The 24148-nt window shown below is 58.4% G+C and overlaps 2 protein-coding genes across 7 annotated transcripts in view; one reads left to right on the forward strand and one right to left on the reverse strand.

Moving 5' to 3' along the window:
* The first annotated feature begins 4788 nt into the window (after positions 1-4788).
* Positions 4789-15378, forward strand: KCTD17 (potassium channel tetramerization domain containing 17). 5 transcript variants are annotated; one of them, XM_017653034.3, is made up of 9 exons: positions 4796-5263; positions 6434-6542; positions 8839-8930; positions 9862-9957; positions 11471-11596; positions 12821-12917; positions 13092-13163; positions 13512-13599; positions 14467-14743. In XM_017653034.3, the coding sequence occupies exons 1-9, from the start codon at positions 5006-5008 to the stop codon at positions 14534-14536; spliced, it is 1008 nt and encodes a 335-aa protein (XP_017508523.3). In that variant the 5' UTR covers positions 4796-5005; the 3' UTR covers positions 14537-14743. The 5 variants fall into 5 exon arrangements, with proteins under 5 accessions (XP_073069956.1, XP_017508521.2, XP_017508523.3 ...); XM_017653032.3 differs by lacking the exon at positions 14467-14743 and having other exon boundaries at positions 4795-5263; positions 13092-14460; XM_017653031.3 differs by lacking the exons at positions 13092-13163; positions 13512-13599 and having other exon boundaries at positions 4805-5263; positions 14467-15378.
* Positions 15379-17543: 2165 nt separating this feature from the next.
* The window catches only part of TMPRSS6 (transmembrane serine protease 6), a 35116-nt gene continuing 28511 nt past the window's right edge, over positions 17544-24148 (reverse strand). The window contains exons 13-18 of one of the 2 annotated variants that reach the window (XM_037007028.2): positions 23235-23348; positions 21942-22058; positions 21490-21658; positions 19971-20242; positions 18923-19059; positions 17544-18353 (exon numbers count right to left, since the gene is read on the reverse strand). In XM_037007028.2, coding sequence (XP_036862923.2) covers positions 18195-18353; positions 18923-19059; positions 19971-20242; positions 21490-21658; positions 21942-22058; positions 23235-23348 — 968 coding nt within the window. In that variant the 3' untranslated portion in view covers positions 17544-18194. Of the gene's footprint in view, positions 18354-18901; positions 19060-19970; positions 20243-21489; positions 21659-21941; positions 22059-23234; positions 23349-24148 lie in introns of both variants that reach the window. The other variant, XM_017653035.3, reaches the window with a different exon arrangement.

The following is a 24148-nucleotide window of genomic DNA, read 5'->3' on the forward strand; positions in this document are numbered from 1 at the left end:
GCAGCAGAGAGGAGAGATGCCAGTTGGAAGGCAGAGGGAGGCCTTTCTCAGAGCCACTTGTTGGGGTGCTGTGGTGTTTGTTTTTCCCACCCCATGGTGTGGGGGTGGTGCGTGAGGGCCTCCTGCCCTCCCCACAGGCTGAGGAGAGGGGCTTCACAGAGGCCATTTGCAGAGATTGACCTGTGTTCTGGATTCTGGGGTGGAGTGGGTGGCTCGGGCAGATGGGACCCACTCCTGGGGAAGCCTGCAGACAGGATGCCGGCCCAGTGGCAGCTCGGTGGTGGAATCAGATGTTCTGTGCAGGGTGAATCTTGCCTCACAGAGCACACTGCGGCTTCCGGCTCGCCAGCTGAGGACTTGGGTGAAGAGAGAAGGATTGGAGCTGTCCAGAAGGGACTTTGGGCGTGAGGGCTGTGGGGTGGAGGAGGGGAATGGGCAGTGGGACCCAGTCCAGGCAGTCCTTGAGTGGGGTGTCCCAGGCAGCCAACGAGAGCAGGTCCTGCCCAAGGAGAAACTGCATGTGAGCCATGCCTACCAATGGGGGCGCCAAAGAACCCCCAAAACAATCCTGCAGAAGAAAACAAGCCAGTTTGAATCATTGCTCTGGCTAGAGCAAAGCCACACCAGAGGACATGGGTGACAGGCAAGAAAAAGTTTTCCCTTTTCCTGTGCCCATCCCATGCAAGCCACAGGAGGTGCCCAGATGGACAGAGTGGGGGAGCAGGAGGAGACCGGGGGCCTGGAAAGCACACGCAACACCCCTAGGGGGCTTCCGCTGCAAAATGGCAATCTCTGTCTCAACTGCCTGCTGGGTGAGGATTAAAAAAGAATCCAGGAAAGTGCTTGGTGCAGAACTGGGCCCATGGAAGGGTTCACAAATGTCCCTCTGGCAGCAGGGCCCACCAGGGAGATGGGCAGTAGATTCCTGGTTCTGCGCGCTTCCTGGTTCAAGCTTGATCACCGGGTCTCCGATTCAGATTGTGCAATGACAGCCACGGGAGCTAGAGGGGCGTTTGCGGGAGGAGTGGGATGCCTGGACACGGCTGGTAAGAGCTGGCCAACAGTAGGGGGCCTCAGTCGCTGGGAGCAGAACTAACAGGCACAGGAGAACCGCGCAGGCGCGGGACGGTGGGTGCTGCGCGACGCGGGGTGGGGGAATCTGCCATTTCTAGCAGGCTGGGGCGCCCCCTGCTGGAGAAGCCGAATTTCTGGGCACGCTCCCGGCGGGTCAGCACCGGCGCGGGCGGAGGGGGCGGGTGCCCGCTAAGCCTCGCTCCTCTGGGTGGAGGGAGAAGCGCCCAGGTTGAGGCGGTCCAGCTGGAACCTCAGTAGGTGCAGCGACACTGCCAATCCCAACTGCATTTTTGTGCAAATTTGACAAAGGCACCCGTTCCTTCGGACACTTGATCGCCCTTTTGCGACCCAAATGGTGCGCCCCAGTCTGCAGAAGTTATGGGCCGTCTCTGTGAGCTGTTTGCGGGGAGGGAGTGTCACCTTCATTTCTGAAGTTGCAAAGCCGAGCACGTGGGGCAGGCTTGGTGAATGTTGACAATTAGAGGAAGTTCTAGGTAAAAACATCGCAGCATCCTTCCTTGTTACAAACATTCAAGTCTGTGGACCAGGTATCTAACCATCTGTAAGCATAATAATATGGGCCAGGGCTAGAATGATACTTTTGTCACACATCTGGCACATAGTAAGTGCTCAATTATAGTAGCTGACATTTACTGCATGTCGTGACACTAAGTATGAATAATATTCTGAGGTAAATATTGTGAAGGTGTAACACTGGGACTGAAGAAGGTATACAACTAACTGGCCAGATGCTGCACAGCCAGGGAGCCATGGGGCAGAGATTCGCGCCTAGGACCTTAGGTCTCTGAAAGCCTCATTAAATATTTCTGGTTGGTCAGGGTGCACTTTCTTTGGCTGGATATGACTCTTTCTCAATTCAGGTGAGCTGAAAAGGTGCCAGTCAGGACCAGCAATGCCCACTCCACAGTCCGAGGCAGAACTGACAGCCAAAGCAGTGATAGGATTGGATTTGATGTAAAGAACAATAGCAACAAAGAGTCAAGACTAATCAGAATGTTCTGACATCTAAACTTGGGGAGGAGGACAGAATCCAAAAATCCCAGCAGGGAAGAATGACATCTGAGTCATGGAGCTGACAGCAGCTGCGAAACAAGCCCCTCCAATGTGGGGGATGCTGCTAAGACAAGAGGGTTCAAAACAGGATGTCGTGCTGTGCTCAGATGACTTGAGGATGTAGTTTATGTTCCTTCAGCTCTGTCTGGTAGTGGGGAGACTTCCAGGCCACTGCAGGTCTTGGGGGTTTAGCCTGAGGAAATGGCAGCTGCTCTGCTCTGGAGGCTGGGCCATTCGTTGTAGCCTTTTTCTCTGCCTCCCCCTCCAACTCCAGCAGGGAAGAGTTGGTTCGGTTGGTTCATCTCTGGCCAGTGGGAATGGATCTTAAGGGGCAGCCTTTGGCACAGCACTGATCTTGGGTCCAACCAACAGCAAGACAGGATGGCAGGACTGATTTCAGGAAAACCAGTATTTACGGAAGCTTTGCTCAGGCAGTGTGCTGAGTGCCCTTCACATGGCTTCATGGGTCAGCTTCTTGAATCTTCACAACTGCATGAGGTGGGTACTATTATTCCCAATTTAGAAATGGGGAAACTAAAGTTCAGAGAGATTAAGAGACCTTCCCAAGGTCCCCCAGCTAGTGAGCTGCAAAGCCTGGGCTGGCATCCTTGCCTGGCAGCCTGTGCCTTTAATCATTTCTCTCTGTCTCACTTTCAAGCCTAATTCAGCTATATTGAAAAGTACCCAAAAGCTGCTCTTTCCGGAAGGGCATGATGGCAAGGGGCAGTGTAACCAGCAGGCATTTGAAGTTTGGCCCTTTTCCAGAGTAACCATCCTCCTGAGAAAGTATTTAAAAGGAATGTTTGATTTTTAAACCTAAATGGGGAAGTCATGTCCAAAACTATCAAAAGTGCCAGTCCATGATTAGAAACAGGACTGTCCATCATGTTTTGTTAAAGCATCTTGAGCCCACCTCCCCCAACCCGGAGCTCCTCAAGTGCAAGGACCACCCCTGACGTCTTCATCTCTGTGCTGCAATGCCTGGCATGCAGTCAGTGATCAACAAACAATGAGGGCACTGACTGATGGCCATTGGGAAGGAGGGGTCCTCTCCACCTGTCTCTCCCGCCCAGTTGCTCTCCTGGGTATCACACCTGGAGGGACAATCCTCACTTGCTCCACAGGCCCTGCAAACACCCGGTTGGTCCCAAGCTGACCTCCTCATTCTGCTGCTCACTCCCCAGATCTGCCTCTCCTCCTGGGTTGCCTCCCCCGCTTCACAGAACCACCGTTGACCTGGTTTAAGCCAGAAGCCAGGGCTGTCATTCTGACTCCTTCCTCCTCCCTCCTTCCCACAGCCCCTTGAATCCTAGTCCTTCATTTCCATCTCCTAAGTATTCACTGAATCCCCCCACTCCTGTTGACACTTCCTTTGTTTGGGCTTCCCCCAATCTTGACCCAGATGTTGGTCTCTGGGTGCCTCAGACCATCCTCTCTGCAGCCCCAAGAGTGACCCAAGTTGCAAATCTGACCACCTCACTCCTTGCCTACACCCCGTAAGTGGATAAAGAAGTATATCCTGCTCTGATTTTGCTTTAGCTAACAATGGCTGAGAGCTCACACAGGAGTGTTGCTGGTCTTTCATTTCCCATTTCATTCATTCACTGTACTAAAAGCCAGGGCCTATGGCACGGGTTTTACAAACATTATATAATTTATTCATCACCACAATGCTCTAGGATAGCAACTATTATAATTCCTATTCTGCAAAACAGAAAACTGGGGTCAGGAAGTTGCTCAAGAACACAGTGGTGAGTTCTCAGGAAAAAGATCTTAGCAGTTGTGACCTAGTCTCTGCTAAAGGGAAAGGCTTTGTGGGGAAAGCAGAGCCCTGGGCGGTAACAGAATTTCCCCCAGCACTGGGCCAGTCTGCCCAGTGGATGGGGCCTATATGTGTAACACTGGGATCAATGAGGTGAGCCTCAGACCCCTCCCCCTTTATCCAGGACCAGGACTGAAACATGGAGAAAGAGAGGAAGTTAAGGAGGACAGCTTCCCCTTCAGTCCTGTCCCTCCTGGTCCCATCTGACTGGAGGAGCTGCTGCCTTCCCCACCCGGCAGTACCCATGGTGTCAGTCCTACCTGGGTTATCTGGCGCAGAAGGAGACCCACAGAACCAATCCCTCCTCCCCTTCCCAAATTACAGATGAGAAAACTGAGACCTCTCCCAACACCTCATCCTGCAAAAGCCAGGATGAAAACCCAGTACCCCCAGAGAAGGCACACTTCCTCCCTAGAACCATTTCCCAAGGAGCACTGACAGCACATGGCAGGGCAGCAGGAAAGGGGCCCAGCTGGTAGACAGGCACTTAGAACCCCCTGGGTTCATGCCGGCCAGGAAGGCCACTTCACTTCTGTGTCCTCGTCTGTGCAATGGGACATGAATACCTACCTCACAGGGCTGCAGAGAGCTTCATCAATGAATAAGATACACAAAGCATCTGGAATACAGTGGGTGCTCAACCCTAAGCCCAGCCATGCTGTCCTCAGAGAACTCCTGTGGGGATAGAATCCAGCTCCCTTCCTTCCACCCCTTCGCACACACAAGGGCAGAACGAAAGAACATTAAAGAACATATACAGATAAATGCGGTGTAATTCTGGGCGGGAAACATTTCTTCCCATATCAGTTTGATAACCCATAGTGAACAAATGGGAGGATTGCTGCTTTGGGGTGTCACTCACTATTTCTCCAGTGACCTCGAACTTGACCTTCCTCAAACACAAAGTAATGTGGCCAAAGGCAGTGTCGAGAGACAGAGGTCTGTGGGTCGGCCAGCAAGCGCAAAGTAGGTGGCGCTGGGAAGGCACGATCGGCAACCCTCCCCCGCCCGGCGGGGCGGACTACAGCTCCCGGCATGCCCCGCGCGCGGCACCTGCCCGCCTCCAGCCGCGGATCCCGTGGGATGCAGACGCCGGGGAGAGCGATGAGGATGGACGCTGGGGAGGCAGCGCCGCCGGCGGGGGCAGGCGGCCGAGCCGTGGGCGGCTGGGGCAAGTGGGTGCGGCTCAACGTGGGGGGCACGGTGTTCCTGACCACCCGGCAGACGCTGTGCCGGGAGCAGAAGTCCTTCCTCAGCCGCCTGTGCCAGGGGGAAGAGCTGCAGTCCGATCGGGTGAGGCCCGGGGTGGGCAGCCGTGGGGTTGGGGGTCCTCTGCTCCCTGGAATCCGGACTGTATGGCCTGGTCGGACCTCCGGGCCTGGCTGGTTTTATTTCCAAAGAGCCGGAGGCGGAAAGAACTGGCCGAGGAGGGGAGGAGGAAGTGGATGGGAGAGGGAGGATGTGCCCATCGCCGTGGCAACGTGACAACGCCAGTCCGCGGCCATTTGGAGCCCCGGAGCTCTGCCCTGGACTCCCACCCCAAGAGGCTGGTGGATGGGGACTGTCCCTTTCCTTTGGAGCTGTGCAGTGGGACAGACTCATAGGACCTTCCCTCCTTTCCAAACGGAACTCCCGCCCTGGGGAAGGAGTAGCTGAAGCTGCTTCTCCCCACCCTTTGGGGTGTGGGTGGCCTAGTGCAGGGATCTGGGTGGAGAAGTCCCAGAGTACCTTCTGAGCTGGGCTTCATTGGAGGAGCACTGGCCCAGCAGGCCTCATTTCTGGGCTCCAGTTCTGGGCTTCCATCCCAGCCCTGCTGCAAACTGCGTGCATGACCTTGGGTTGGATGCTTCCCGGCCCCAGGCTCAGCCTCCTGTCTGTAACTGGAGGAGGCTGGACTGGAGATGGCCTCCAAGGCTCCCTCTCCCTGATTCCCTGGCCCTGTAATACTGTGACCTTGGGCAAGTCCCCTCACCTGTTAACATCTGTCTTCTCTTTGTAGAGTTGTACTGACACCCGCCTGCCTCCCTAAAGGCTGAGGGTGTCCAGTGAGACAGTGGCTCCTTTAGAAACTTGTAAACATCCCCGGAATGACTGGGGATGTGGTAGAGACAGTGTACACTGGTTTCAGGGGAGCTACATCCAAGAAGGACAATCACTGGGCCCTATGTTCCGTTGGGTGACACTCAGGGCTTACTAGATGCTCACAATGACCCCTAGTTATGGGGAGAGGCCAAACCACTAGCAAAGGTCACACAGGAAAAAACAGAGGCAGGATTTGGAACTAGGTGTATCCAACCTAAAGCCTTTTTGCCCCATCATCCACTTTATTCGAGACAAGCAGACTCAATGCTCCCTCGCCCCTTCCCGACCTCCCTCTAGTCCCTTATCAGGCCTGAAGTGGAGGGATGGCCAGGGAGAACCTCACTCTTGTCCTCTCTCTGCCTGTGCCCCTCACCTCCGTAGGATGAGACTGGGGCCTACCTCATTGACCGTGACCCCACCTACTTTGGACCCATCCTGAACTTCCTCCGGCATGGCAAGCTGGTGCTGGACAAGGACATGGCTGAGGAGGGTGAGTTGGCCCAGGGGTCTAGCAGGGGTCTTCATCTTAGCCCTGCCCTCTGCAGCCTGCCAGGACCTTCCAAAGAGGTCCCGGCCATTTCTTCCAGTTGAGAGGGACATCTCCTTTCTTCCATGTTTCCTGACTCTTCTCATCCCTGGCAGGGCTGAGTCTCAAAGCCTCTGCCTGGGCAGAGCCTAAGGGCTCTGCCAAGCTGACCAGCCCAGACTTTCACTGGGTACCACTGTGGAGGTGACAGAAACACCTCCATGCGCAGAGGATAGAGGGAGCCAGCAAGCAGCAGTTTCCACTGTAGGCGGGGACCCCCTTTTTCCTGGCCTCCTGGGAAACTAGTGTGAATGGGGCGGAGACAGGCATGGGAAGAGGTATGGACTTTTTTCTCTAGTGGTCCAGTATCTCAGATGCCTGGTGAGGGCTTGCCCTCCGCAGGTGGAGTGGGCGACTCTCTAGATCTGTGGCCTCTGTGCGCAGTGCTGGTTGTGGGTGGAGATGGGGGAGAGAGAGCCTGCTCCCCAGTGTGGGTTTGGTCCCTCCCAGGGCTGTGAGGCTGAGGCCCTAAGGATTCCCACTTCGGGGCCCAGCAGATGGAGGGGAAGCAATGCCCGGGAGAAAGAGCCCCAGCCAGGGGCAAGGACTCTGACGTGCCAAGTCAACACTTCCTTGGGGCACAGGGTGTGGCTCTGGGTCAGCTGACCCAGCCAGGCCAGCTTGGACATGTCACTTCTCCTTTCTGAGCCTCCTCTTGCATACATCAAGTGGGGACGGTGATCTGTATTGGAGAGAGCAGAGGTCACGAGTCCTGGTGCTTGTACCCCATGGGTGTCTTCCTCCTCACTCAGGGCCCCCTCCTGACCTCCGTGGGACACAGTGATCTGGAGGCCAAATGGCTCCCCTGTGGTCCAGGGCTCCACAGTCAGAGTCCACTGTAGGCACTGGCTCTGCAGAGCCGCAGAGCTGCCCCTACAGCCCCTCAGGGAGCACAGACACCATGGGCGTGGCCTGGGCCCAGGAGCAGGTCCCGCAGGAAAGGAGGTACACACTCCAGCTGCGTCACAGCCAGCACCTGTTTACAGGTTCTGGGTCTCTCAAAGTCCTGCCCTCCCAGCTCCTTCAGACAGGGCTAGAGCCCCGACCCAGGGGGCCGGAGGATCCGGGAGACGTACTAGCTGTGTGATGCCAGGAAAGTCACTTGTCCCTCTGTGCCTCTGTGCCTGCATTTGTGAAATGGGGCGACCACAGCAGCCACCTCCATGAGCTGCAGGGAGGACAAGCGCAGCTGATAGTGTGTCGGCACAGGCCTGGCTCCGAGGACCAGGGCTGCAGTGTTAGTTGTCTGTCATGTGCAGGGCTCCGAGAGGGGCGCCCAGGCAGTGCTCACCTCCTCTGTTAGGTGCCATGTGGGCACTGGGGTGACAAGGTCCATCGGACATGGGCCCTGTCCCCAAGGAGCCCAGAGGCCAGACGTGGGACGGGCCAGAAGGGTGTCTTCCCTGTAGGCACTTAGGGGAGCCCTAAGGCCTGGGGCCATTCTGTTTCACTAGAGAGGGACTTGCTTTGTCTCAAGACTTTCAGTTCCCTTAACTGTATGGGGACAGTAATACCTGCTTCCTCCATATCCCCGGGGCTTGTGGTGAGCAAATGAGGGGCTTTGCAAATGATAAAATGTGGATGGAAGATGCATTTGCACCAAAACTGCATATTTATGGTGGGCTCTATAGTCAGAGGGGCTTGAGTTTGAATCCCAGCACTGCCACTTACTAGCTGTGTGGCTTTGGACAAGCTGCTTCTCTTTCTGGCCCTCATTTCCCCATTTGTTTCAGAACCTACTTCAAAGTGCCTACTTCTAGTTCTAAGAATTAACTGCAATAAAGAATGTCAAATCCTTAGCACAGTGCCTGGCACTTAACATGTGCTTTATAAATAGGAGCACATAATAGTGGTCAGCCAAGGCCTCTCTCCCTGTAGTGTGCTAGGTTCCAGTCCCGACAGGCCTGCTGCCTCTTGACAGCCCTGGAGCCACCGCCAGATGAGGGGACTGGCAGGTCTCCCTGGATCCCCTTGCTCAGCACAGCAGATGTAAGGTTGGCTGAGGGGCGGCATTTCCCCACTTCCACAGAGAGTGTGGGATCTGGACGCCAATGTTCCCTCTTGCTGGACCCCTGAACTCAGAGATACTCATCAGCCTCGTGTGACTGCAGCAGGAGGTGGGTCTGGAGGTAGAGGAAGCAAAGGGAGGACAGGGCCTGGGGGCCTTAAGGGTGACCTGGGGCTGCTCTGTCTGCGCCAGGGGTCCTGGAGGAAGCAGAGTTCTACAACATCGGCCCACTGATCCGCATCATCAAAGACCGGATGGAGGAGAAGGACTATACGGTCACGCAGGTCGGGAGCTGGTCCGTGGCCAGAGTGGGGCATGGTGGGAGAGGCAGGCAGGGAGGAACAGGGGTCAGGAGAGAGGTGGGGAGAGGCGGAGCCGGTGCTTTCCTTGGGGGGCCCAGATAGCCTTTAAAGGGAGGGGAGGTTTCCAGCTCCTAGCCTGCCCAGGAGAGCCCCAGACTAGGAAAGGACCCTGGGTTCTGTTCCCTCCCTCATCTCTGTATGCTGTGTGACCTTGGGCCAATTCATGCTCCTCTTTAGATTTGATTTCCTCTTGTGGAATATAGAGGTGCTAAGAACTGCCCACCTTTCCCTTCCTTACAGGCCCAATGGGGTCGTTGTAAAGGTAAAGGAGGTCCTGTGAGGGGAAAGGCAGGATGAGGAAATTGTCCAAGTCGTGGACCAGACAGTCCTCTGGTGGGCACGGCAGACGCTGCTGAAGCTGGCATTTCTGAGCTTGGATCCTGTGCCTAAGGGACCAGTCTGTAGGAGGAGCTGGAGGGGTTCTCTGCCTAGCCTGGGAGGATGTGGGGGTCTATGGAGGGGTGAGAGACAGGGAGGCACTGTCCCCCAGCTCAGGAGACTGAAGGGGGAAGGCTCCTGTCCTCCCTCTTTCCATCTTGTATCACCTGTATTCCAGTTCTGGCTCTGCCACTCTTTAGCTGGGTGACCTTGGGCAAGTAACTGACCCTCTCTGAGCTTCCATGAACATCCCATAACTCATAGGGTTTGGAGAAGGATTAAATGGGATCGTGCACGTCAAGTGCCTGGCACGTAGTAGGTACCCAGAATGTGGCTCTCGTCTTCCCACTGCCCCCTCCCCTCCTTCTCTTCTAGGGGTATATGGTGGTAGGGGAGAGAAGAAGCTAAGGGGGAAGACAGGTGCTTGTCTCCCCGCTAGGGTGCCTGTTGCTCCACATCAGCCCTCTGCCTGCAGGTCCCACCCAAGCACGTGTACCGCGTGCTGCAGTGCCAGGAGGAAGAGCTCACGCAGATGGTTTCCACCATGTCTGATGGCTGGCGCTTCGAGCAGGTGGGCTGGGGACATGGGGGCCACACCCAGGACCAGGACCTCCCAGCCTCTGGGTAAAACAGGCTCCTCCTTCCTGGAGACCCAGCCTTGGCCCCACTGCAGCCCTCCCCGGGGGTCATCTTAAGTCAAACTAAACAAGATTAGGAAACGCCACACTTGGCAGCAGATGGACTGAGAAGGAGAGGGGATGGAAGCCCCACTTGCTACAGCGCAGCTCTGGGCATCCTCCATGGTGGGAGTTCTCATAGCAACCGGGGGTGGTCTACACAGTATGAGAAGAAGAAGGGCTTGCCAGCCCTGTATCCACATCCACTCACCAGCTGTCTTGCACATGGAGGGTGAAGAAGGGAGAGCCACGGCTCCCCAGGATGGCCGAGCAGTGCGGAGGAATGAGCCCAGTCCCAGAACCAGAGCCCTGGATTTACATCTAGGCCTCACCACTGATGCTGTGTGATCTTGGGCAGTTATGTCTCCTCTCTGGGCCTTAGGGTCCTAATCTGTAACGTGGGCCAATATTGATTCCTTTGCAGGGCTGTTGTGAAGGTCAGAAGGACCATTGGTAAAGTCCCTGGTGCAGGTTAGGTCCCTAGACATTGAAGCTAGCTGGCATCATGAGAATTACAAAAGGGTTTAAGTCCACAAGACCCCAGAGAGGGCTCTGGAGCCCAGCTTCTGATCCCTATTCCCTCTTCCTGGCTGTGGGGCCTGTGGCAGGTTACCACCTCTCCAAGCCTTGTCTGCCAGAGGGGCTGATGTTCTTCTCTCAGCCTGGGTGAGGGCTCCGGAGGGCTGAATGAGACCTGTCGTGAGCAGGGCCTTTATCAGCCAGAAGGGAACCTGGTGGGTGTACTTATTCTAGGGACCCCAGAACAAAGGTGGGGCCATTCTTGAGAAGCTATGGCTTCTCCCTTCTTCAACCTCCACATGCAAGACAGCTTGTGAGTGGATGTGGATCCGGGAGTTTTTTGAGAATTTCATGGGCTCTCAGAGGCTGAGCGACAAGTCTGGGACCGCTCGTCACTCGCCCTTTGGCTTCGGGAATGGGTGACCTGTTCTACCTCTGCCTCCAAGAGTGAGCAGATGTTCTCTGGGGTTCCACATGCCAACCCCACCCTGCAACCTGGTTCCGGGGCTGCTTTAGCTACGTCTGGGACAGAGGGGGACAGCCTGCCCATAATAGGCCTCTTGCCTGCTTTTAAAAAGTGGCCTGCTAGACCTGGGGCTTTGCAGGGGTGGGAATGGGCAGCAGTGGTACTGCTACCTTCCTCCAGGGGTCAAGCCCAGCCAATCCAGGTGGGAAGGCCTGGAACAGACCAGAGGCATCATGGGGTAGGGGGAAAGACTCTGATGTTCAGTCCAGAGGTGTCCTCTGGTAGGCCAGGGATGGGCCTGAATGGAACAGCGAGATCAGCATATAAGTTGGTATCTTGATAAGTGTTGATATCCGCCTCGCCCATCCCCACTTCCCCCCAACCTGACCTGTCACCTTTCTGCCCCCACTCTGCCCCTTCAGCTGGTGAACATCGGCTCCTCCTACAACTATGGCAGTGAGGACCAGGCAGAGTTCCTGTGTGTGGTGTCCAAGGAGCTCTACAGCTCTCCACATGGGCTGAGCTCCGAGTCCAGCCGCAAAACCAAGGTGAGCCCCCAGCCTCGGCACCCCTTTTCCTCCCTCCCCTCCTGCCCTCCACCTGGCCATCCCTGCGGCTGCTTCTCCCTCGTGCTGTACACGCATATCTCCTGGTCACAGCTGATGCCATCCATCCCACGCACCCATAGTCTCGCCTGCTCATGCCAGTCACCCAGGCCCAGGCTGGGAGAGCAGTGAGATGGGACCATCCCAGGGGCCCTGCAAGAGTGGACTTAGGAGCTGCTTGATGGTGGCCGCTTGAATCTTGGAAGCAGTGGCATGGGTGGGGGAGTGCACGGAAGTGGGGTCCGAGCAGGGGGTGCCATGCTCTGTGTGACCTTGGGCGAGCTCCCTCCCCTCTTAGCACCTTTGTTGTAGTCTATGAGAAGTGAGAGGGGTAGACCACGTCCTTTCTGTGGTACCAGCTTAGAACTTCTGGAATCCAAGTCACCAATTTATTTCCCAGGGGTGGTAAATGGACCCAGCTGGCCGGGGCCCAGGAGGGGAAGCCAAATCGGGTCATCCTGCCCTCTTTCTCCGGAGCCCCTCCTTGGGCGACCTGCTGGAGAGGCACCAGGAGCCCTGGCTGTGGGGAGGGGCTGGAAGGCTCGAGGGCTTTCAGGGGGACCGGAGGGGCAGCAAGCCAGGCTGGGAAGAAGGGCGACCATGCCTTCTGGGGGCCTGGCCCTGTGCACTGAAGACTTAGGAACCCCAGCTTCCTGTCTGTCTGCCTTCCTGTCCTGTGACTTTCCTTGCCCACCCCACCCCCACCAGGGCTGCTCCTGCCTCTCTGGGCCCGAACCTTGGGCCCTGGGGTGCCAGAATATGTTGCTGGCATCCCATATCCGGGTAGTGTCTGCCTTCCCTGGCCTCGTTTCTGCTCTGGCTCAGCCTTCCTAAAATGAGGCCTGCCCAGGCACCCCTCAAGGATGCTGCAGCCACACACCTGCTCTGTTCCTCTCTGTCCCCCTCAGCCTTGCTCACACTGATCCCTGAGTGTCCCCAGCAGGGCCCCCACCACTGCCGGCTCCTCCAGTCCCTTCCCAGGCTTCCCAGGGGACTGGACAGGACACCCCAGCTTCTCTGGCTGTAGCCCTCCCCTCTCCTTGAGGACCCCTCATTTCGCCCGCCTGCCTGCCGTGAGACGGGAGCCCGCGGGGCGGCTGCCAGCAGGCCCGGCCCCCGCGTTAGTTCTCCACTCTTTCTTCCCTGGGTCCGCCGGCTGGTTCACAGAGCGCGGAGGAGCAGCTGGAGGAGGAGCAGCAGCAGGAGGAGGAGGTGGAGGTGGAGGTGGAGCAGGTGCAGGTGGAGGCAGATACACAGGAGAAAGGTGCAGCCAACCCCCAGGAGAGCGATTGCTAATCCGAGCCGAGCCTCCCGCCCACCCCCGCTGGAGCCAGCTGCAGCCCCCGGGGCGGGGCGGCTGGGGGGCCCGCCAGGGTTAGCTCAGCCGCGCCTGGCGCCTCACCTGCATAACCATCCCTCTCTCACTTTCTCTTTGCAGCCCAGTCATCTCAGGATCCCGCTAACCTTTTCTCCCTCCCACCGCCGCCTCCTCCTCCGCCCCCCGCCGGAGGCCCTGTCTCACCCTCACCCGCCTCCTCTCCCTCCTGGATCTCATCTGCACCCTGCCTCCTCCCTCTCTGCCCCTGCCCGGGTTTTCTCTCTGCCTGCTCACGCCTCCATCCCAGGGCTGCCCTGGTCCCAGCCTCCCGCGCCTTCTGTCCAGGCGCCCCGGCCCCACACCCCAGAGCATCCTGCCTGCCGCCTCCTGCACCCCTTCTGGCACCTCCTGCCCCCCAGCCTGAGGACGAGGGGCACAGCTGCACCCCCTCTGTGCCCGCCAACCCCGCCGGGCCCCTCTGAGGCCGCTGCCCCACCCCAGCACCTCACCTCCTCGTCTCCTCACGTTTCCTCCTTGCAGGTTCCCGTCCGCACCCCCTCAGACCTGAGGCTGCGCCGGCAGTGAGGGCTTCTCGGCCCCTCAGCCACCCGCAGAGCCGCCACCCCCGGTTTGCAGCTTGGCGGCGCTGAGGGAGGGGTGGAAGCCAGGAGGGTGCGCGTCTCTTGTTCCTTGGACTTGAGCCACTTTCGGCTGCTCCTCTCCCCTTGGGTGCAAGGCTCTGAGAGGAGAAGAAAGCTAGGGGGCAGAAGTGCTTTCCCACCTGCCTGTCAGCATCAGGGCCAGGCTGGGAAGGAGGGAAGGGAAACTGAAGTCAGACCCCTCGGCCTCATCCCTACCCGGCCAGGGGCTCCCGTGTCATGGCCGCGTGGAGCTGGGTTCCCTCTCTCTACGGGCACGGGAAGGATAGGCCACACTTGGATTCCCATGGCCTGGGGGAGTCAGCCAGAGCTGGCCAAGGATTGGGGTGTGGCAGAAAGAGCCTCCACTCAATCTTATCTGCCTGCTGTGTGACCCTGGGCAGGTCACTGTCCCTCTCTGGGCCACAGTTGCCTCTAAAATGGGGACAGATAGCTGCTGCTCTCTGTGACCTTTCACCTGAGACACTAGTGACCTGCCTCTCTTGGCCTTGACCCCTGGCCAGAGTCTTGGCAGAATCTGGCCTCTTAGGCAGAGGTGCTCATCCAGCCGAGAGTGGGGGATGCGGCTCCCAGACAGGCAAGCCGGGTCCCCTTCTGCCCCGCGTCCTCAGCTCTGAATCCACCTCCTCTGGGCCTCAGCCCCCTCCCCCCTCTCAGAAGGGACCCTGTGACTCACCTACCTGTTTCTCTCTCCCTCTCCCCCCCTCCATTTAATTCTCCTCTCTGCCCCTCCCCCACCCTGCACCCCCTTCACTGACCCCAACCTCTCACCCTCCTCCCCCTGTTCTAACCATCCCTCATCCTGTCCTCCTGCCCCTACCCTTCTTATTTTCTAGCTGTTACAAGCCAGAGGCACGCGGATGTGAGGCCCCAGATCACCTCCAGGGACTTGGGGTTCCGATCTGAAATCCTTTATTTTTGTACCTCGGGGTGGGCCCCCCGCCCGAGACGGAGGAAGCGTGCCCCCCCTTGCCACTTCCGTCTACACCTGTGGGGTTGTGACTTACCCCTCCTGCGGGGGGCCTGCTGGGGGCCCACTGGGACCTCTCAAGGCCTCAGCTGGGTCCTGGGACCCCTGGGCAGAGCCATCTGCCTACGGCCAAAGTGTGGCGCCGTCCAGCCCTGTGTCCCAGGCCCCTCTGGCCCCGACCCCAGATCCCCCAGCTGCATGGTGGGCACCTCCTCTCCCAGCCCAGTCACATCGCCTCCTTGAGCCTCAGTCTGCCTGCCTGTCTAGCAGGCTCACTGTCCCCTCCCAGCCCACCCCCCACCTACCTCACAGGGTTGTTGTGAGGTTACAGAGACAAGCAAGGTCCCAGAAAGCCATCATACGCTCAGAGGGGTTATATACACGCCAGACACAGGACAGCCCTGCCTCCGTGCTCTCCGAGGGGGAGGGCCTGCTCAGCCCCAGAGGGAGGGTCAGGTCGTGGTGGGGTGAGGGCCGGGGGCATTGGCCCTGGTGGAAGGAGGGGTGGCCTTTGCTTGCACTGCTCCCACCCGCATCTGTACTGCAGGGTGCAGGGTGCCCTGACCGGGACGGGGGCAGGCAGAGGCTCCACAGGAGCGGTGGGGCCACTCAGGAGCTGGTGATCCGGGAAAGGGGACACTCCTGCGCTGCCCAGGGGAGAGTCTGCGTGTGCCAGGGGCTAAGCGAGGGACCCCTCTTGTGTCCATGACTCCCTGGCTGGGTACTTGCCTCTCAGCTGCGTGTGACCCCACCATGTAATAAAACCTGAAGAAACGGCCAGCTGGGCTGCCTCCCTCTTTCTCTGGGCCACTTCTAGAGAGAGGAGCTTAACTCAAAGAAGCATAAATGACTCAGGCAATGGAGCTTTCTCCTAAAACCCGGGACCCTGCCCTGTTCTCACTTTCCTATGTTGGAGGCGGGGGTCATGGCTGGACCCTCTTCGCAGTGGCCAGATACCAGCCTTGCCTTGCTGGGGAACTTCAGCAGGGGCCTGCCCCTCTCTGGATCTCAGTGCCTCATCTATAAACAGAAGAGGACTTGCAGGCTTCCCACCTCCAGGCAGCCTGAGACCAGCTGGGGTGCTGCAGGGAGGGGGCTGTCAAGCTTGGCCCCTGTCCTCCCACTTCCCAGCCTCACCCCTCCTTTCAGAGGGCCCTCTGCTCCCTGGCCTCACTGCACGCTGCTGAGGCGGGCTCTGCTCCACCCAGATCCCCAGGATGCCCCCTCTGCTTCCCCCTAGGACACCTCCCTTCCTACTGCTGCCACCCTTCTGCCCCAAGTCCCAAGAAAGAAAAACACCAGGCTCCCGCCCCACCTTCTCTCAGAGTGCCTCCACTCCAAGGGTCACCACCCACAGCGTCTGTCCATCTGCTCCATCTCCTCCTGGCAGGCGGACCCAGCAAGTCATGCATGCTGTCCCTGGCTAGGCTGTGTCATCCCCTCCAAGGACACGTAACTGCTCCTTTCTTTGGAAACCCCTCTGAGGCTCCCAATTCCTTCTCCCAGCCAGCCTTCAAGGAAGACTTGCCCACACAGGACACCCGCTCCGCACCACCACCTCTGGGCGCAGAGGACACCAGCAACCCCGGGCCTGGCCCAGCAGCCCTTCCTGACCACTTGCTGTCAGGCTGCACCTTGGTTGTTAAGACCTCCCCTCTCCCTCCCCTCCAGCCCCTGCCCGCACCCCTCAGCCTCCTGCTCTGGGCCCCACGTCTGGCAGTGTCTGTCTCCCCACCTCCTTAGTCTCCTCCAAGCCACTTTCCTGGATGGTGGCTCTGAAATCCCTCCTCCAAGCTTCCCGCAAGCTCCCCCTGCCTCCTGCACATCTCCCTCCCTGAGGCACCCCAAGTTCATGATACCGCCCCCTCTCCAGGGGCCCAGGTCAGGCAGTGGGTCTTCTGTGGCCAGCTGCCCAGGCCAGCCCCCTGGGTGTGGTCCGGGGCTACTCCTCCCTCCCTCCCCAGCCTGCCCCACTGCTGAGGCGAAGGACAGTGAGGGCCCTTCAACCCTGTGCCCTCAGAGCACCAGGCCATCTGCAGGCCCACACAGTCTAGGCCCCTTCCTCTCATTCCTGGAGTTATGAAGGGGCCCCTCTCTGCCTCCAGCTTCCTCCACACTGGTGCCAGTGAAGGTTCTAAGGTGACTCCATTACCCAGCCATTTAGCTACATGTGGCTCCCCAGGGCATCCAGAATCAAGTCATTAGCTCAACTCCAAGCCCTTTGTCATCTTATCTGTTTGTCCCCCCACCCCAAATTCCTCTTCAGTAGTCCCCATTTCAACAGCTTATTCTTCCCTAATATGCCATGTTCTTTTGGGACTCTATGCCTTTGCATATGCTGTTCCCCTGCCTGGAATGCTCTTCCCCACCTTGGCCACCTTTGAGCTCCAACTCAAGTCTCACCTCCTCCAGGCAGACATTCCTAATTTCTTGACTTACAGCCTACTCCTGAGTCATGCTGGGTCACCATCCCCACCCCTCCTGAGTCAGGAGCTAAGTTCTTTGCATCTCTCTGTCCCCAGCACAGTATCTGGTACATATCAGTAAATTGTGAGGTGCTCACTGAATAAATGACTCCGAGAATGCCAAGGGGGTGTTGTGCTGGAGGGGGAGTGGTAGACCAGGGGCCAGGAGATAGGGCCTCTGCACCATGGCCGCTTCTAACTCCTGGCACGGCCATGAAAATGTCTCTGGCCCTCTCAGCCTCAGTTTCCAAGGTTCCAGAAGGAGCCCATCACTTGTCCCATCCCTCACCCTGACCCAACCATTGCCTTCCTGGCATTGTTCCCGGGACTTGGGTGACTGCCCTGGAGGCCCCTCCTGCCCCCGCCTGACCCCACCTTGGCCTGGACACTGCTGGCAAACAAGCTGAGCAGGACGCAGGGTCTGTCAGCCAAGGGCTCGAGGTTGGTGCCCAGGGCCCCATGAACCGCAGAGCAGGGCCTTGGATCAGCCAGCTTTATTCCACAGGGCAGCTGAGCTCACCTCCAGTGAAACTGGGCAGTGGAGGCCCAGGAGGGCAGAGGGGTGGGGCGAGGACCCTGGGCCCAGGGCTCCCTGCCCTTTGGCTTCCCGCCCTTTGGCTTCCCATGGCAGCTGGCCCATTTGGCTGTCTCCAGGGCTCTGAGGGGCCCTCCTTGAGGGTACCTTCCGCCCCTACCCCTCCAGTTGGGCTGGAATCTGCTCTTGGTGCGCCCTGCCTAAGCAGCCTCTGCACTGGGGTGGAGGGTCGGGCAGGGCCCAGACCCTCCTTCAGGGGCCTGGAAGCCACATTATTGCTGCTGAACTATTTCTTCCCAAAGTCAGCATTGGAGGAAGGGGGGCAATGAGAGAATCAGGTGGCAAGGGACTGGATGTGAGGCCCCCAGCCAGGTCGGCTGACCATGCCAGGCCCTCCGGGATGTCTTGACCATCCGCTGATCATCCTCCTCCTTCTTGTGCCCTCACTGGAGCAGATTTCAGGGAGCTGGCTGGGGGACAGGACACTGCCTCCACAGGGCCCTGCCACCCCTGAAACTTGCTCCCCTGCCTGGTGGGTGCCCTGGGCTCTCTGAGTCCAGAAGGTGGGCCCCAGCTCTGCAGGGGGACAACTCCTCAGGTCAGCACCTGCTGGATCCAGCCAATCACACCTGTGATGCGGGTGTAGACGCCAAAATAGTTGGGCCGGCCACAGCCCAGGCCCCAGCTGACCAGCCCCGCCAGGAACCAGTGGCCACTGGGCTCCCTGCACACCAGCGGACCACCTGAGTCACCCTGAAACGGGGAGAGGAGAGAGACAGGGCTGCGTCAGGGCAAGGGTGCCCCATCTGCCAGGCAACGGTCCTGACTGCTGGAATGTTCTAGGTGACAGCAAAAAAGCCGCATCCCCTTTCAAAGCCTCTGCTTCCCCTGTACCTGATAAACGGAGAGAGCTCACACCAGCCCTGCCCGTCGGCCTCTGCAGGTCCCGGCTGCTGTGGAACTGTGGGCGTGTGTCCCCACACCCAGCCCACTACGCCACCCTCTGTGGGCTCCTTCTAGTCCTCTCTACTGTGTCACCTTGGGCAAGGTGCCTTGCGGTGGGCAAGGAGCAAAACTGGGTTTGAGCCGCAGGCCTGCCTGCCCACCACCGGTCTCTTCTGATCTGGGGCCTGCGAACTGGGGCAAGTCCCTCAACCTCCCTGAGCCTGACTTTCCTCATCTGTAAAGTGGGGACAGTCATTCCCACCTTGTTGGGAGGCCATAAGCTGTCAGCAGGCTGCTGTGAGCAGAGGGCAAGGCCCTGGGTGATGAGTGGGTGCTGCCCCTCTCCCTGCTCTCACCTTCCCCATCCCGGAAGTCACCTGGCAGGCATCTTTCTTGCCCTTTTTGTAGCCGGCACACAGCATGCGAGGTGTCACCCGGTAGCGGTAGGCCTCACTGCATAGGTCCTGCGGGATCAGCTGCACGTCCACCTTCTGTAGACCGTTGCTGGTGGGCCCTGCAGAGGGGGTCCAAGGCAGAGGGTGGAACAGACGGATGAGTGACAAGTGCGCCAGTCCCTGCTTTACCACTGATCCCCACATCATCCTCTTAGACAATTCACTTCATCTAAGCCTCCATTTCCCCCACTTTAAGTGATCTCTGCAGTCCTGCCTGCCTCCGGATTATGAATCACTGTGCCCATTTTAAAAGCCACCACCACAAATGGCTGTAGTTATGATGCCAACCTGGGCCTGTGTTTACAGAACTGTGAGGTGGCCTCTAGGGACAGATTATTTGTAAAGGGGTGAAATGGAGTTTCTCCCTTTACCTCCACAAACAGGAACAGCAGGGGCTCTGGGGTCAGGCAGTCCTGGGTTCTAGTCTCTGCTCCAGCCCTCTCTGGCTGTATGATTTTGAGCAACTGCTAAATGTTAATGTGCCTCCGTTTCCCCATCCATAAAATGGGGCCATAATACCCAGTCCTTGAGTTCCTGGGTGGATTAAATAAAATCATGCTCCTCTAAAACCCAACCTCCTCCTTAATAGAATAATTAAGAGACCCCCCCTCTCTTAAACACGTACGTACGTATCCCTCAAGCCCCCGTTGTCCAATGAGCAGAGGGTTGGAGCTTGCCAGAGGGCTGTGGGGTCCCTGGCCTGCCCTTTACCTCCACAAATGTACCCCAAGGTAACCTCCCATGACCTCAGTTCTCCTTAAATGCACTTCTGGAAGGAATGGAAGGACCAGGAGGGCAGCAGCCCAGGCTGTAGTAAAAAGTTGTTTCCTTCAGTAACATCCAGCCCAATTTAATCCCAGGACAGCAGGGCCTCAGGGGTGGAGCCCTGGGGCCCCTTGCCCTGTCCCCTCCAAGTCCGGATGCTGCCGGAGGCGGCTACTCTGCCCTCCCCTCAGCACAGTCCGCTTACCGCCCTCGCGCAGGGCGCCCCAGCCTGTGATCCAGCAGTGCAGGCCTGGCGCGAAGAAGTGGGAGCGCGCAGGTAGGCAGACGGGATGCACAGTGGCCGATCGCACCACAGGGTGGTCGAGCTGCAGCAGGGCCACGTCGTAGTCGTGGCTGTCCTCCTCATGGTATGGGTGCAGGATCAGGCGGCTCACCTTGAAGGACACTTCACCTGGCCAGCGTGAGCTCTGCCACACTTTGCCCAGGAACACGGTCCACAGCGCCGGGGAGGCCATGCTGGGAGGTGGGGAAGGTGTCCTTGCTCAGCGGCCCACCTCTCCCATCCCAGACGCTGAGGATAGCCAGCTTCCCTGCCTGGGACACCATCCTGCACACCCATCCTTTCCCTGCGCTGGGAGGCTGGGGGCTGCCGGGTGGTACAGTATTCTGTGTCCTTCTGGAGTCCTAGCCCCAGCTTCGTCCCTCCCTGGATTTGTGTGGGCCTCCCTAGGCCTCAGTCTCCTCCTCTGTGTACATAACAAAATAGCACAGACAATACTTCTCTCCTTTTTATATGTGCATTTTATAGGCAGGGCTGCTGTGAATTCCCTGAGATCCTCACTGGGAGGGGCTGCGAGCTGTGTGTAGAGGAATTGGGAAAGACTGGGCAGCACAGACCCCTGGATGCCACATCAGCGGCCAGGTCCTTCTCTACCTGTCGAGAGTGGGTAGCCAGGGATGGGGTGGAAGACTGAGGTGGTCAGACCACACCCTGGGCAACTGGGATCTGGGCTGCCCAGGGTGACCAGGGGTAATGGTGGCAGTGAGGACAGGCTGTGGCTGAGGGTTTGTCTGGAGCACTGAGAAGACTTGCTGCTGGACTCTGCATGTAAGGGAAAGAAGAGTGGTGCTCTGGTGGCCCCTGGCCTTTGGCTGGGGATTGCACAGACCCAGGATTGAGGAGAAGGTGTGGGGACAGGAGTCCAGGGCTGGCTGTGCTGGGAGTGAGGCTGAAGGCTGGGGCAGGACCCAGGAAACCAGGCTGGGGGTGAAGGGGCATTGTCGGCCCAACCTATAGATAGGAAAGATATCTGTAGGGTTGGGTGAGATGTCCCATCTTGGAGGCTTCTTAAGCCCCACCCACCAGGTCACAGGCACCCCAGGGAGAGAGGGGTCATGGCCTATGTATGACCAGGTGGGGCGGTTCTGTTCTCTGTGTAAACCCAGTGTCTAGCACAGCCTCTGGCTAACAGCTGGAGCACAACATATATTGCTGAATAGGTGAATGAGTAAATGAATAAATGAATGAATGACTCAATTTAAGGCAAGATACCAAAAGTAGAGCACAGAGAGGTTGAGCAACCTTTCCAGGGGTACAGAGCATGTTCATGGAGCCAGGACTGAATTCAAGCGTCAAACCAGCCAGTCTGGGGGACTTCACACCATGCTTCCCTCTGCTTAGATCTCAGACACCCTGTACTTCCCTGCCACGGCCTTCCTGCCCCCCTCCCTTGGGGTCCAGGTGCGCACGCCTTCCCCCTCACCTGTCCTCCTGGAAGCAGTGGGCAGCTGTGATCACCCAGCGGTCACCGATGAGAGCCCCCCCACAGATGTGTCGGCCCCGAACCTGGAGGCTGGCCTGCCACGGCCACTCGCCCTCCGAGGACACGGCCCCCCCCACAATGCGGCCAGAGGGGCCCTGGAGGCCGCAGTCTGGGAGTGGGGAGAGGGCCAGGGGTGGACAGAGGAGAGGGGAGGGCAGAAGCAGTAAGAAACAGTCACAGAGAGGCGGCAGGAGGGGCACAGGGGAGAGGAAGGAGAGGAGGGAGGGGAACGGGGAGAGGGGGATGAAGGACAGAGGCAGTCAGGGCCCAGATGAAGGGGCAAGGTGGGGACAGAAGGAGAGACATGACAAGGGTGAGCTCTCCCCCGGCTTCCCAGCGCGGGCACCTCCTCCCCACTACACGCGAGGGCCCAGCAGGTGGACAGGGCTCACCGCAGTGCTGCTCGTCAGAGCCGTCCCTGCAGTCCGGCCACCCGTCACACCGCGGGTTGGGCTTCTTCACGCAGCTGCGGTCCTCACACTGGAAGGTGAGTGCTCCACAAGGCACCCCTGGGGGCGAGGGGGCGAGGGCGGGGCGCAGAGGGTGGGCTCCTGAGCCTGAGGGAGCCTCAAAAGCAAGGCCCAGGGGAGATGGAGCCTGGGGGAGGCCAGGAGGAAACCAGGCAGGGGCCTCTTGATCACTAAAGGGTCCCCTCAGGCTCCTTAGGGTCTCCTAAAGGCAAGCAATGACCCTCCCCACCCCCCAGCCCCTCAGACTGGTCTGTTAAGAACAAGGCTAAGTCTCCCATTTCAGACGGCAGCTCCCCCATACATGTTACCTGAAGGCAGAACTGTGCCTGCGCTTTCAGACGAGGCTCCCACGTAGCCTGGCAGTCCTGCAGGCCCCAGCCCCACCGCGCTGCCTACCTAGTCCTCGCTGTCTTCACCAAGAACTTTCTGCTCCACCTCCCAGTCTTCTGCCCTCCCTTCCTCCTGCCTATTTAAATTCTTCTCTTTAAGGCCCAGTTCAAAGCCTGCCTCCTCTAGGAAGCTTTCCCTGCTGGATCTGCTCCCTGCCCTCCTGCCTTCCCACGCTACTGGACATGATGTGCCGGAATCACCCATCATATCTTCATACTAATGAATAGTCCCTGGAGGGCAGGGGCCACACGTCTGGTGTCCACCCCCTCACTCTGCCTCTCCTATCACCGGCTAGTCTACAAGTGCTGGTTGACCAGTTCGATGGATGGATGGCTCAAACAATGGACAGGAGACTGAGCAGACCAACAAATGGGTGGATTGGTGGTCCCAGAGGGAGACTGACAAACGGCTAGAAGGATGGATAAAGGAGTGGATATAAGGACCGATGGACAAACAGGCTGTTAGAGAGACCAGAGAATGGATGCATGCATCGTGAAGGATGGAACAGTAGACACACAGACAGGTAGTTGGGTAAACTGATAAATGGGTAGATTGACAGTTCAGTAGATTGGGTGATAGGCAGGTAGATGGGCTAACGGATGGATGAAAGAGTAGGTGTACGAATCGACGGATAGACAGGGCGGTCGGGGAGACCAGAAGTTGGATGGGTGGACAATTGGACATATAGGCATATGTACAGATAGGTCGGTAGGTATTTGGACAAGAGGCAGAAAGCTTTGCCAAAGAAGCCTGCAGAAGGGTTGGGCTGCCCTGCTGGGCCGTTCTCTGATCTCCCCCTGGATACCCAGCTCCGCCCTGCCCTACCTTCCTGGCACTGCTCCTCGTCACTCCCGTTGAGACAGTCAGGCTGCTGGTCACAGACCCTGGAGAGTGGGATGCATGTGCTGTCCTCTTGGCACTGGAATGTGGCTCTGCACACTGCGTAGGGATACAGAGAGAGGAGGAAGCCGGAGGAGCCAGGCTGGGACTTGGCGCTGCCTGGAGAGCATGTACTGTGTTGCTCAACAAGATCGCACTTCTCTTTCTCGGCTACTTTGTATCTGAGTTTCACAGCCCCCCTGTGAGATACCCCACTTCATTGGTGGAATAGAAATGAACTAACTGAGCCAGAACTTGAAGCCAGATGTTTGGGCTCCAAATATGATGCTCCTCCCCCCACATGAAGGCAGGATCCCCCCGAGGAAGGCCATCTGCCTTCCCTCCTGCTTCTTTCCCCACATACTTAAAACTTTGATGGACGTGGGAGTGGGGAGGTCTGAGGAGATCGGGCTGCCCTGACGGTGACTCTGGGAGCCAGAAGCCAGGAGTCAGAGGGGGAGGTCTTATCCCGAGAGCCCTGGCTTGGTGACCAGCAGGACCCCAAGGCCCTGCGGCCAGGGCCGAGCAGCAGTGAGCACCACTCCAGTAAAAGTTGGCAGCTCCAGCCTGAACCCCTGAAGTGGAGAAGAGAGGGCCCTACCCAGGGAGACAAGGAATCCTCTCCTTGGCCACCCAGGGCCAGCCTGTCCCTGCTAACAGCTTTCCCCGTCCTGGCCCTCCCTTTGGACAGCTGGCCTCCTGGGACAGAAGGTTGAGGGTGATGGCCCGGTTGGGAAAAGCCCTGCGCTGGGAGTCAGAAGGCCTGGGTCCCAGCTGTCCCTGTCACAGCCCCACAGGGTGGCCCCGGGAGGCCACTTTCCCACTCAGTGCTTCCACCTTGCCATCTCAGCACAGCAAGA

Source organism: Manis javanica, chromosome 10 (assembly GCF_040802235.1).
Source record: "Manis javanica isolate MJ-LG chromosome 10, MJ_LKY, whole genome shotgun sequence".
Lineage (NCBI taxonomy): Eukaryota > Metazoa > Chordata > Mammalia > Pholidota > Manidae > Manis > Manis javanica.

Excerpts from the sequence above, each read along its gene's own strand:
- KCTD17 (XM_017653031.3), top strand. The coding sequence starts at position 5,006 with ATGCCCCGCGCGCGGCACCTGCCCGCCTCCAGCCGCGGATCCCGTGGG. Across the intron at positions 6,543-8,838 it reads CAAGGACATGGCTGAGGAGG|GGGTCCTGGAGGAAGCAGAG; the intron begins GTGAGTTGGCCC and ends TGTCTGCGCCAG. Across the intron at positions 11,597-12,820 it reads AGTCCAGCCGCAAAACCAAG|AGCGCGGAGGAGCAGCTGGA; the intron begins GTGAGCCCCCAG and ends GCTGGTTCACAG.